Source organism: Terrapene carolina, unplaced genomic scaffold (genome assembly GCF_002925995.2).
Source record: "Terrapene carolina triunguis isolate 2854851 unplaced genomic scaffold, T_m_triunguis-2.0 Scaffold41576, whole genome shotgun sequence".
Classification (NCBI taxonomy): domain Eukaryota; kingdom Metazoa; phylum Chordata; order Testudines; family Emydidae; genus Terrapene; species Terrapene triunguis.
The window spans coordinates 42,455-56,442 of NW_020705927.1; the positions used below are offsets into that span (position 1 = coordinate 42,455).

At 42.9% G+C, this 13,988-nt stretch overlaps 1 protein-coding gene across 1 annotated transcript in view; it reads right to left on the reverse strand.

Annotated features, from left to right (window-relative positions):
• Positions 1 to 6,222, reverse strand: part of LOC112120801 (interferon-induced very large GTPase 1-like) — a gene marked incomplete at its 5' end in the record, with an annotated part of 37,334 nt that extends 31,112 nt beyond the window's left edge. The window contains one exon of the mRNA XM_026646749.1: positions 5,762 to 6,222. Within this exon, the coding sequence (XP_026502534.1) occupies positions 5,762 to 6,222 (461 nt within the window). The remainder of the gene's footprint in view (positions 1 to 5,761) is intronic.
• Positions 6,223 to 13,988: the final 7,766 nt, after the last annotated feature.

Sequence of the window (13,988 nt, forward strand, 5' to 3'; positions counted from 1 at the left end):
GGGGGGGTGGCGTCGCGGTGCTGAGGGGGTGTGTTATGGTGGCGCTATGGAGGGCAGTACTCTTTTTTTTTTTGCTTGGGGCGGCCAAAAAGTTAGAGCCGGCCCTGGGTGTCGATATCTTCTCCACAAATGGAAAAATAAAAGAATCACCAAATTGTGACTGTGATACAAACCATGCAACACACCATGGAGAATTGCCCCATTCACTCTTAGAGATTTGGCACAAAGGGGATCCACCTATCTACCCCAGAAGCACTAGAATGGCTTTCAAATCTCAATATTCAGTTATAATCCCAGCCCATTGCTTGTCAAATGCCATATGGAAAAAGAAGAAGAACAAGAAGAAAACAAATTAAGAAAAGAGTAGAAAAAACCTGAAACTGAACCAACTAAAGACTCCAGGAAAGTTAGTGTTTGAAGGAAATGCTACAGAGAACTGGAGAAAGTGGAAGGGGGGATTTAAGCTCTGCAGCATTGTGAGTGATGCAGACAAAAAGATGAATGGCTGCAAACAGCATTATTTCCTCATTTGGCAGGTGAAGAAGCAAGAGAGGTTTTAATACTTTAAAATTTGATAATGCAGCAGATAAAGAAAAATATAAGCTTTAAAAAATAAGTTTGAGGCATACTGTGCCCACAAAGAAATGTCACATATGAGAGGCACAATTGTTTCACCAGCAGTCAGACAGAAGGGAAAATTATAGACCAACATGTGACTTCTTTAAAATGGCAGCACAATGTTGTGAATTTGGAGATCTGTGTGACTCACTCATTAAAGACCTCATTATGCGCGATACTGTCTCAGAGTCAGTACAAGCTAGGTGGTTGAGGGAGACTAATTTAACCCTTGAACGTTCTGTGGACATATGTTGTACAGCGGAAACGACTGCAAAACAATTGAATGAGCTGGGTGAACCCAAAACCATGTGCACACATTGCAGCATAAGTCTGCCTTTAGTAAGTACCCAGCCATACAGTCATGGACTGGAGGATGTTCTGTGGTCAGTAAAAGCCTGTAATCAAGAGAAGTGAAAAAAGAGCAGTTAGAGGCAACTGAGGGTTGTTATAAATATGGCCACAGCCATGCCATAAAGAACTGTCCAGTGTATGGGCAAGAATGCCAAAGATGTGGCAAACACAATCATTTAGCCAAAATGCACAACTCTGGAAAGGAAAAGTCCCAGGGCAAACACGTTTTCCCTCACAGAAGCAGATGAGCACTCACAAGATCTGTTCCCTGGTATGCTGTGTACTTAGCCATCCAAAGCTGAGTGGAATGTGGTTTTGCTCATTAACGATCACAAAACTGAGTTTTTAAATTGATATTGGGGCACAGGCCAATGTGCTGTCTCTAAAGTTATACAACACTTTAAAGACCGAACTACTTTGCAGCTCCAGTATCTGGCTGATAACCTACTTGGGGGAAAACTGAAAGTATGTGGTAAATTCAGCTTGGACTGCGAGTATCCGGGTAAAAAAAGCATTGATGACTTACAAGCCATACTGGGTTTTGAGGCTGTGACAAACTTAAACTTAGTGCAAAGTGTCAATATAGTAAAAGAAGAACCGGAAGGTGACTGGGATATAGTTAAAGAATACAAGGATGTATTTGAAGCTACATGGCACTTGCCTGGTAAGCACATCATAAAGATTGACTCACAAGAACCACCTTTAATTCATGCACCTCGTAATGTTCCAGGGGTGTTAAGGAACAAAGTAGAAGAGTTGTACCACACGGAACTTTTGCAAGTAATAATAAAAGTGCAATAACCTACAAAATGGGTCAATTCTATAATAACTGTAGACAAACCAGGTTGAGATGAAAAAAGAATATGCTTGGATCCAAGAGATATGAATAAAGAGATATGGAGAGAACATTTTCAATTGCCTACAGTAGAAGAAATCACGAGCAAGTTAGCAAAAGCTACAATTTTCATTTCTTAGATGCTAGTAGTGGATTTTGCCAAGTCCAGCCAGATGACAAAATTTCTAGACTCTGTATGTTCAACAGACCATTTGGCAGGTACAGGTTTCCCAGACTTCCTTTTGGCATCTTTTCAGCTCGTAAAATGTGCCAAAGAGTGACCCAACAGACATTTGAAGGACTGGAAGGTGTTGCATATTACGTAGATTACATAACGGTCTGGAGAAATACCAGAGGAGAACATAATGGAAGGCTCAAGAGAGTTCTAGACAGATGTTGTGAAAGGAACATCCGACTAACCAAGAGCAAATGCAAAACTGGCTATGACAGAGATAAAATATTTGGGGCATCACTCGACAAAAGAAGGTCTTAAACTTGACAACTAAAAAATTGCTGTTATAACTGAAATGGCCACAGCGACCTGTAAGGCTGAATTGCAAAGATTTTTTGGAATGGTTTATTACCTTGGGAACTTACGTGTCTGTGGGGATGCAAAGTTCCATGAGAGGGTAAGGGTCACGATGGGACACTTGCCTGACAATAAATCATGGCCTTATGTAAGGCCCCCTAGTGGTTATATAAGATGAGGCCTTATGTAAGGCCCCCTAGTGGTTATATAAGACGAGGCCTTATGTAAGGAACATCTGAACCAATCGGTGTGGGGCTATACATGTGGTGAACACATGATTCTCCTTCTTGTCCAATCGGTAGATGTGTAATTATAGCCTAATTGTGTTATGTAATGTTAAGAAAGACTATAAAAGAAAGCTTGTAATAAACAGAGTTCAGTTCAGCAAGAAGGATTATAAAGAAAGCTTGTAATAAACAGAGTCAGCTTGCAACCACATTGGTCGTGTGCTTTGTCCTCCCCGCATGAAACCCCACAAATGGTGACCCCGACGTGATTCCGCATGGGACCCCACACGTGTCAATAGTAGCAACTTCTGTAAGACAACTGTTGGAAAAAGATGCCGAGCTCTCCTGGATGCCAATACACAAGGTTTTATGTGAACACTTGAAAGAATTGCCTACAGAGTCACCCAAGCTGAAGTACTTTAATGTCAAAGAACCAATCACTTCATCAGCAGATGCCAGTTCTGCTGGAGTAGGGCCTGTATTGCTGCAAATTGGGGCTTCTGTCACTTCTGCCTCTAGAGCTCTGACAAGTGCACAACAGAGTTATGCCCAGATAGAAAAAGGAACGCTGGCAACAGTATTTGGCTGCACTCGATTTCATCACTTTATCTATGGAAAAAAAAGTAACTGTGGAATTAGGCCCCGTGCTTCTCCAAGCCATTTTCAGAAAACCTTTGTGCAGTGTTCCACCAAGGATTCAAAGATGGTTGCTAACACTCCACAAATATCAACTGCAAGTGGAATACAGACCATGGTAAGAGTTAGCAATTGCTGATGCTTTATCCAGAGCATACATACTGCATGGTGCCGGAGTAAGTTGATGTTGAAATATGTTGCATGATGTCTTATTTGCTTATTTCACAACAGAAATTGAAGGAATTTCAAGCTGCTATTGCAAATGATGTTGTCCTGCAAAACTTACTGTTTTGCAAGGATGGCGAGGAATACCAGAGGATATCTGTGCTTATTGATCATTTAGAGAGGAACTAAGTGTGCAAGATGCACTTGCCTTTAACAGTGACAGAATCATAGTACCAGCAAGTCTAAGAACAGAGATCTTAGCTATTATCCATGAGAGTCTTCTGAGAGCAGAGCTATGTAAAATGAGAACTTGAGATGCTGTCTATTGTCCATAAGTGTTTAGTTAAATTGTGGACATGGTACAGTCTTGCAACGTACCAAACCTTCAGACACAAAAATCAAAAGTACCAGTGCTACCATATGAGGGTTCAAACTGACCTCCTTACCTGCTCAACTCCTCATGGAAAGACATCTAAGTACCAGATTGCTGACTTAATCGAAGTTGTTGCAACTTAACTTGATACAAAGAGACATACAAACTAACCTAAAACTGAGGCAAGCAAAGCAGAAATATTTCTTTGACAAAGGTGCAAAGCCTTTATTATCACTGGAAAATGGAGAGACTGTTTGTATTAGTCAAAAGGGGGGAGGGATAGCTCAGTGGCTTGAGCATTGGCCTGCTAAACCCAGGGTTGTGAATTCAATCCTTGAGGGGGCCATTTGGGGATTGGTCCTGCTTTGAGCAGGGGGTTGGACTAGATGATCTCCTGAGGTCCCTTCCAACCCTGATATTCTATGAAAAGGAACAAGGAAACCTGCAAAGGTGATTGACAAATGAACTGGTCCAAGATGATAGAGGCAGGAGATACCTACTGAAGAAACAGAAGGGATTTGATGAGCATTAAAAGAATTGTGCAGGAGAATGAAAATATGGAACAAACGGAAACTGTGTTAACATCCAACTCAGAAATTCAGGCAATTCCTGACCAATCTATTGATTCTCAAGTAGTCAGTTTGAATACACAACAAAAATGGGACACTGAGACTCCTATTACCTCTAAAGGCAGAATGATAAAAAAAACCTTCTAGAGATTAATTGTAGACTCTTAGCCTTGATCTACAATACGGGGGAGAGGGGTTGATGTAAGGTACGCAACTTCAGCTACGTGAATAACGTAGCTGAAGTCGACGTACCGTGGGGTCGACTGCCGCCGCTCCCCTGTCGGCTCCGCTTCCGCCTCTCACGGCGGTGGAGTACCAGAGTCGACGGAAGAGCAATTGGGGATCGATTTATCACATCTAGACTAGACACGATAAATCAATCTCCAATAGATCAATCACGATCCGTCGGGTAGTGTAGACGTACCCTTAGGGTTTCAGATTAGAGTGATGCTAAATTAAGTTAAAAATGAAATGTAAATATTTTTTTAAAAAGGGAGCGATAATGAGCAGGAACATAATGTTGCATGGTGTAGGAGAGGGGGAATATTGTGTAGTGAGCCTTATCAGCAGAAAACACGTTGCTACAGGCTACACTTGCAGCCATACAGGGAAACTAGCAATTCCTATCAGTACAGCTCTCAGTAATAAATGTTTACTGTTACTTAAAGTCTTCAGTATCTTTTCTTATAATAGCTAGTTGGCAACAGCTATTACAGATTGTCTTGGGCATTGCTCTGCTGCATCAAGGCCAGGGGTGCAGTTAGTGGTGCACATTTTGAGTGATTTGGTCCCACAGGCCAGGGCATACAGCCCCCGCAAAAATGGTCAGCTTTAAAAAAATTTCAATTCTCAGCAAAGTTTTTGTCCATAGCTGAAGGGAAATATACTCAGAACATAAATGAAACTCACATCAGACAACTTCCCCTGATCTCAGCTTGTGAACACCACCAAGAACAAGCTGCAGAATACAGAGATTCAGAAGTTATTAGACTTTCATTCTAGTTCTATAAGGTGGTGCACAAGGCTGCTGTGCACCAGCTCTGATAGAGAAGCAAGAGTGCAATGGAACCTGTCAGTTTAAAGTTCATTTTTCAAAGTGTTCTAAAATTTACGACCCCATTCAGATCAGGTTGAAATTTGGTACGCCTGGTGGGGGCCTGGGGTAGTGTCAGTCTGGAGTCATTTGGTTGGCAGTTCCTGATACACAGTCCCTAATTAAAAGCCTGATGTTGACAGGTTAGGGTGGCATTCGTGGCCAGTTTTACGTTCACCTGCCCGGAAGGAGGTGCCTTGCAGAACAGAGATTTCGATGGAGCTGGTATTGAGGAGAAAGTATCTGGGAAATGGGGAGATTCTGCTCTTCTGAAGGAGGCTCAGCAAAATGTCAACTCCCCTGAAAGTTCATATTAGTATGAAATGAAAAGGATTCAATTAATCAGTATCAAAAGTGTTTCTTACCTTATATTTCTGGGCAGCCTCTTTAATGAGAATCACTGTGTGCGTTTTGTGTACTGGGGATTTGTCACATTCCACACATATGAATTCCCCATCCTCTTCACAAAACTGACTGAGTTTTTCCTTGTGTCTCTCACATAGATTCTCCTTTTCCTCTTTTCCTGGTTTTAATCCCAATTGTTTAACGTGTTCCACTAAACCGGCCAGATCCCAGTTAGGCCTGAAATTCACTTTCTCAATCTTTTCTCTGCAGATGGGACAGCACAAAGGGCCATGATTTCCCTCTTCCCAGTTGTCACAGTATGTAGTTACGCAGGTTTTGCAGCTGCTGTGCCCACAGTCTACAGTCACTGGGTCGCTAAAATAATCCAGACAAATTGGACATGTGGCTTCATCTTCCACTTCCCTTTCAGGAGTCTCTGAGGCCAGAGCTGTTGCCATTTCAGGGTTCTCATTCTCTCTTCCTGTTAAAAGTAGCAGACAAGAGACTTTTACAATGTAACAGCTTTAGTGAACCTACAGACTTGTCAATATTCCTATATATTCTTTAGGGCTGGCAAGCGATTAAAAAAATTAATCCCGATTAATTGTGTGATTAAAAAAATTAATCGTGATTATTCGTGAGATTAATCGTGTTGTTAAACAATAATAGAATGTCATTTATTTAAATATTTTTGGATGTTTTCTACATTTTCAAATATATTTATTTCAATTACAACACAGAATACAAAATGTACAGTGCTCACTTTATATTTATTTTTGATTACAAATATGTGCACTGTAAAAAACCAAAGAAATAGTATTTTTCAATTCACCTCATACAAGTACTGTAGTGCAATCTCTTTATGATGAAAGTTGAACTTACAAATGTAGAATTATGTACAAAAATAACTGCATTCAAAAATAAAATGATGTAAAACTTTTGAGCCTAAATTCCACTCATTAACTTCTTGTTCAGCCAGTTGCTCAGACAAACAAGTTTGGTTAAAATTTGTAGGAGATAATGCTGCCCACTTCTTGTTTACAATATCACCTGAAAGTGAGAACAGGCGTTCGCATGGCACGGTTGTAGTCAGCTTCACAAGATATTTACGTGCCAGATGCTCTAAAAATTCAGATGTCCCTTCATGCTTCAGCCACCGCTCCAGAGGACATGCGTCCATGCTGATGAATAGACTGCCTAGGAAGGTTGTGGAAGCTCTTTCACTGGAGGTTTTCCAAAAGAGGTTGGATAGCCATCTGTCCTGGATGGTTCAGACACAACAAATCCTGCATCTTGGCCAGGGGTTAGCCTAGATGACCCTTTCAGTCCCTTCTAATCCTGTGATTCTACGAAAATCCAGAGTCACTTCATCAACGACTTAGATATTGGTATAGAAAGTACGATTATTAAGTTTGCGGATGATACCAAACTGGGAGGGATTGCAACTGCTTTGGAGGACAGGGTCATAATTCAAAATGATCTGGACAAATTGGAGAAATGTTCTGAGTTAAACAGGATGAAGTTTAACAAAGACAAATGCAATGTGCTCCACTTAGGAAGAAAAAATCAGTTTCACACATACAAAATGGGAAGAGACTGTCTAGGAAGGAGTACGGCAGAAAGGGATCTAGGGGTTATAGTGGACCACAAGCTAAATATGAGTCAACAGTGTGATGCTGTTGCAAAAAAAGCAAACGTGATTCTGGGATGTATTAACAGGTGTGTTGTGAGCAAGACACGAGAAGTCATTCTTCCGCTCTACTCTGCTCTGGTTAGGCCTCAGCTGGAGTATTGTGTCCAGTTCTGGGCACCGCATTTCAAGAAAGATGTGGAGAAATTGAAAAGGGTCCAGAGAAGAGCAACAAGAATGATTAAAGGTCTTGAGAACATGACCTATGAAGGAAGGCTGAAAGAATTGGGTTTGTTTAGTTTGGAAAAGAGAAGACTGAGAGGGGACATGATAGCAGTTTTCAGGTATCTAAAAGGGTGTCATAAGGAGGAGGGAGAAAACTTGTTCACCTTAGCCTCTGAGGATAGAACAAGAAGCAATGGGCTTAAACTGCAGCAAGGGAGGTCTAGGTTGGACATTAGGAAAAAGTTCCTAACTGTCAGGGTGGTTAAACACTGGAATAAATTGCCTAGGGAGGTTGTGGAATCTCCATCTCTGGAGATATTTAAGAGTAGGTTAGATAAATGTCTATCAGGGATGGTCTAGACAGTATTTGGTCCTGCCATGCGGGCAGGGGACTGGACTCGATGACCTCTCGAGGTCCCTTCCAGTCCTAGAATCTATGAATCTATGAACCCTCTATTACAAGGCTCTGCGGTAGCAAGGCCCTGTACTGAGCTGTTGAAGAACCTGGCTCTTGAGCAATGTTCAGACTACTGCCACCCTAAATGGAAAGACGAGGTTTGACCAAGGTAGGTAGAGTTGGACCTGGTCTCTGAGAAGGGAGGGGAGGTGCAATGGTCCTGGCTACACACTGATCAGACACTTCACAGGGACGGGATGAAAGAAGTGGGTGATAAAAGATGTGACAGGATGATCGAAGAGTTAGGGGCAGATTCTGATTCTTTTCCTCACAAGAGGTAGTACCTTTTCCTCACATGATGCCACTGATTTTAATGAAATTGGGGGAGAAACTACTCAGCATGATCAAGGTGGTGAAATCTGGCTGCTAGCGTTTTTGGCTGCCATTGCCCATTGAGTAGATGTTTTCAGAGAACTATCCACAGTGACTACAAGATCTCTTTCTCGAGTGGTAACAGCTAATATAGACCCCATCATTTTAGATGTATAGTTGGGATTATGTTTTTCAATGTTCATTACTTTGCATTTATCAGATTTGAATTTCATCTGGTAGTTTGTTGCCTAGTCACCCAGTTTTGTGAGATCCCTTTGTAATTGTCACATTCTTCTTTGGACTTAACTATCTTGAGTAATATTGTACTGTCTACAAATTTTTCCACCTCACTGTTTACATTTTTTCCGGATAGTTTATGAATGAGTTGAACAGTACTGGTCCCAGTAGAGATCCCTGAGGGATACCACCATTTACCTCTCTCCATTCTGAAAAGTGACCATTGATTCCTATACTTTGTTTCCTATCTTTTAACCAGTTACTGAACCATGAGAGGACCTTCCCTCTCATACCATGACTGCTTACTTTGCTTTAGAGCTGTTGGTGGGCAACCTTGTCAAAGGCTTTCTGAAAGTCCAACTACACTATATCCAATGTAATTATATTATGGTTGCTATTACCAAACAGTTCAGCTTTATTCACCTCTTGGACCAGACCTCATGTTTCACTTAGGTCTAAATCAAGAATTGCTTCTTTCCTTGTGGGTTCCAGGACTAGCTGCTCCAAGAAGCTGTCATTTATGATGTCTAGAAACTTTATCTCAGCATCCCAGTCTGAAGCAACATGTACCCAGTGTGACATTTCCCAGGGTACAATCTGGACTGATAAACAGCTGTGTCCCTTCAATTCTCTAACTGGGGGTGCCTTTTACACTACTTTCCCGTGAAAGCTATTACTCCTGGTGTCTTCACAAACAGCCCCTAGCATGTAAATCACTCCCAGTTCAACTGTGTGAGTGTTCTGGCCACCCAATCATGAATTACACTATAAGGTAACACCAGCAAATTTCCAGTCCCAGAGACAGTACTCCAGCTGAGGCCTAACCAGTGCTGAGTAGAGCGATACTATCACCTCCCATGACTTGCAGACCATGTCTCTGTTAATGCAACCTAAAATTGCATTTTCTTTTTTGCAACAGCATTGCATTGCTGACTCATGTTGAGATTGTGATCCACCACAACTCCCAGCTCCCTGCTCTTCCTCCAGGTGCAGCCTGGGAAGTTAATTGGCCCACCTAGCTACCTTAGCACTTTCATGCCTTGTGTGAGGTGCTTACATAGGATTGACCTCAATTAGCTATTCTGATGTAAATACTATCTGGTCTTTGTCTCTGCTGCGATTTTACTGCAAGATAGTTCTGTCAGTGTAACAATATGTAAAATGTTTTGGACTGAAGACATAGCCTGATGAGACTGGCACATGGATGAGGGCAATCTGGCTGAGGTTCAGTTATAACAGAGTGCCGGCTCTGATGTAGTTAAGGTTGAGTATCACTTTCCGTTTAAAGGTGGACTAACCTAAGGACTCTAAAATCTAGATGCTTACTCAGGTTGTCTTGACATTTGCTGTTCTTCATGGGGATGCAGGGTAGGATTAATAGTCCAAATTTGGGATCAATTGTGCAAGGGTTCATGAAATAGATCCCCCCCAAAAAATAATTTTACACACATCAACTCATTTTTTAACTTTTTGTTGTGCACACCTGTGGTTCAAACTATGACTCTAATCATCCCCCAACTGATCTCAGTCATTCAGCATTTTCCTCAGCCAGTGCACGGCACCCACTGTCCATTTGGAGAAGCTATATTTAAAAAGTTATTAACCTTTGTCATAACCATACAGCTAAGGGTAGCCTAGAATTCCTCCTTACCTGTAAGGGGTTAAGAAGCTCAAATAACCTGGTTGGCACCTGACCAAAAGGACCAATGGGGAAAGAAGATACTTTCAAATCGGGGGTGGGGGAGGCTTTCTTTGTGCTCTTTGTTTGTGTGCTCTCTCTCGGGACTGAGAGGAGCCAGGCAGAAATCCATCTCCTCCAAACAATCCTGAACGAGTCTCTAATATTACAAAAATAGTAAGTAAAGCCAGGCAAGGCATGTTAGGTAATCTTTTGTTTTAGCTTGTGAATTTTCCCTTTGCTAGAGAGAGGTTTATTCCTGATTTTTGTAACTTTGAAACTAAGCCTAGAGGGAGTTCCTCTGTGTTTTTGAATCTTTTGTTACCCTGTCAAGTTATCTTCCATCCTGATTTTACAGAGGTGATTCTTTTACCTTTTCTTTAAATTAAATTCTTCTTTTAAGAACCTGATTGATTTTCAGTGTCCTAAAGACCCAGGGGTTTGAGTCTGTGCTCACTTTGTAACCAATTGGTTAGGATATTATTCTCAAGCCTCCTCAGGAAAGGGGGTGTAAGGGCTTGGGGGATATTTTGGGGGAGATAGGGCTCCAAGTGGCCCTCCCTAAATGTTTGTTTAAATCACTTGGTGGTGGCAGCAATACTGTCCAAGGACAAGGAAAGGAATTTGTGCCTTGGGGAAGTTTTTAACCTAAGTTGGTGGAATATAACATTAGGGGGTCTTTCATGCAGGTCCCCACATCTGTACCCCAGAGTTCAGAGTGGGGAGGGAACCCTGACAACCTTAGAGTTTAGAACTCTAGATCAGAGCGGAATGAACTGCCAGACTAAAGAGACTGAAGTGTGCATGAAAAACTGAAAATTTCTGTGGAACATTTAGATAAAAAATGAAACGTTTTTGTTTTTATTGAAACATTTCAAGTGAAACTATATTATTTGTATGAGCTGTACAGTTAAGAGTCCTTTTCATCCAAATCTACATTTACAAGAATCATTGTTGTGTATGAACCTACATGAGCCACCACTACGATTACTCCAAGAACCTCACCAGAGTCTGAATGAAAGGTGCATTCTGTAGAATGCATACATCAAAGCACTCCCACTGTGGGGTAGGAGGAAAAAGGAAGGTCTCTGGCAGCACCCCATTTGTGAACTCCATAGTTAGGCAAAAGTTTCTGGTTGCCGTTGAATCCATCCATACACCACAATGAAAGGACTTCCTTCACGTCTTTTTTATTTTTTGATCCCTTTTCCTACAAATGCAGGATCCATATTGGAAATTAAATGCAGAATCTATGTGAAGTAAATAGTTAGAATTTATGTGGTTGGGAGTCCACCCCACAAAAGGCCTGAAGATGTTAAAGTGGGCCAGTTAACTTCCCAGCTGCACCTGGAGGAGGAGCTGGGGAGCAGGGATTAATTAGAGGAGGTTCAGCTGGACTAGAACAGAAAGGTCTGTGTAAAGGCCAGGAGCTGAGATCAGCTGGGGACTGCATAAAAGTAGTCTGTTGTCACTCCTGAGGAGAAAGAAGTTCTGTGGCTGGCAAACCCAGAGGCGAGGGAGAGCCAGAAAGGTGGGGAAGGCAGCATGGAAGACTGGAAAAGGGCACATATAGTGCCTATCTATAAAAAGGGAAATAAAGGCAACCCAGGGAATTACAGACCAGTCAGCTTAACTTCTGTACCAGGAAAGATAATGGAGCAAATAATTAAGGAATCAATTTGCAAACATCTAGAAGATAAAGTGATAAGTAATAGTCAGCATGAACTTGTCAAGAAAAGATCATGTCAAACCAACCTGATAGCTTTCTTTGACAGGATAACAAGCCTTGTGGATGGGGGGGAAAGTGGTAGATGTGGTATTTCTAGACTTTAGTAAGGCTTTTGATACTGTCTCACATGACCTTCTGATTAACAAACTAGGGCAATACAACTTAGATGGAGCTACTATAAGGTGGGTGCATAACTGGTTGGATAACCATTCCCAAAGAGTTGTTATCAACAGTTCAAGTCATGCTGGAAGGGCATAATGAGTGAGGTTCCACAGGGTTCAGTTCTGGGTCTGGCTCTGTTCAATATCTTCATCAGTGATTTAGATAAAGGCACAGAGAGTACACTTATAAAGTTTGTGGATGATACCAATCTGGGAGAGCTTACAAGTGCTTTGGAGGATAGGATGAAAATTCAAAATGATCTGGACAAACTGGAGAAATGATCTAAAATAAATAGAATGAAATTCAATAAGGACAATGCAAAGTACTCCTCTTAGGAAGAAACAATCAGTTGCAAACTTACAAAATGGGAAATGACTGCCTAGGAAGTAGACTGCGAAAAGGGATCTGGGGGTCATAGTGGACCACAAGCTAAATATGAGTCAACAGTGTAACATTGTTGCAAAAAAAGCAAACATCATTCTGGGATGTATTAGCAGGAGTGTGGTAAACAAGACACGAGAAGTAATTCTTCCGCTCTACTTTGTGCTGATTAGACCTCAATTGGAGTATTGTGTCTAGTTCTGGGCACCACATTTCAGGAAAGATGTGGACAAATTGAAGAAAGTCCAGAGAAGAGCAACAAAAATGATTAAAGTTCTAGAAAACATGACTTATGAGGGAAGATTGAAATAATTGGATTTGTTTAGTCTGGAAAAGAGAAGACTGAGAGGGGACATTATACCAGTTTTCAAGTAGCTAAAAGGCAGTTACAAGAAGGAGGGAAGAAAATTATTCTCCTTAACCTCTGATGATAGGACAAGAAGCAATGGGCTTAAATTTCAGCAAGGGAGGATTAGGTTGGACATTAGGAAAAACTTCCTTGCTGTCAGGGTGGTAAACCACTGGAATAAATTGCCTGGGGAGGTTGTGGAATCTCCATAATTGGAGATTTTTAAGAGCAGGTTAGACAAACACCTGTCAGGGATGGTATTTCTAGACCATGGTGCTTCGTCCTGCCATGAGTGCAGGGGACTGAACTTAATGACCTCTCAAAGTCCTATGATTATATGGCAGGGGTCTCAAACACATAGCCTGTGGGATTATTTCCTGCAACCCGTCATGCTTCCCTCCCCCTGCTTCCCCTCCCTCTTCCCCCCCAGTGTGCTGTGTCCCCACTCCTCTGCCTACCTCCAGGCCAGGAGTGGGCAAACTACAGCCCGCGGGCTGGATCCGGCCCCTCAGGGCTTTGGATCCAGCCCATGGGATTGCCAACCCCATGACACCGTGGGCCCTGCGCCGCTCCAGGAAGTGGCTGGCACGGTGTCCCTGGGGCCCCAGGGGGATGGGGGGCAGAGAGCTCCGTGAGCCATTGTTGCCTGTGGGTACCTCCCCTGAAGCTTCCATTGGCCGGGAACAGGGAACCGCGGCCAATGGGAGGTTTGGGGGAGGTACGCACAGGCAAGAACAGCGCACGGAGCTCTCTGCTCCCTCTCCCCCCGGGGCCACAGGGACGTGGTGCCGGCCGCTTCTGGGAGCAGCGCAGGGTCGGGGCCAGGGCAGGCAGGCAGGAAGCCTCCCCTGTCCCCGGTGCATGCCCCTGCCACCCCGGAACCGCTCCAGGTATGCGGCGCTGGGCCGGAACCCGAACCCCTCCTGCACCCTGAACCCCAAGTCCCTTCCCTGAGCCCCCTGCCTGCACCCCAACCCCCTGCCAAACACCGCACTCCCTCCTGCACCCAACCCCCTGCCCTGAGCCCCCTGCCACACCCCGCACCCCTCCTGCACCCCAACCCCCTGCCCTGAGTCCCCTGCTGCAC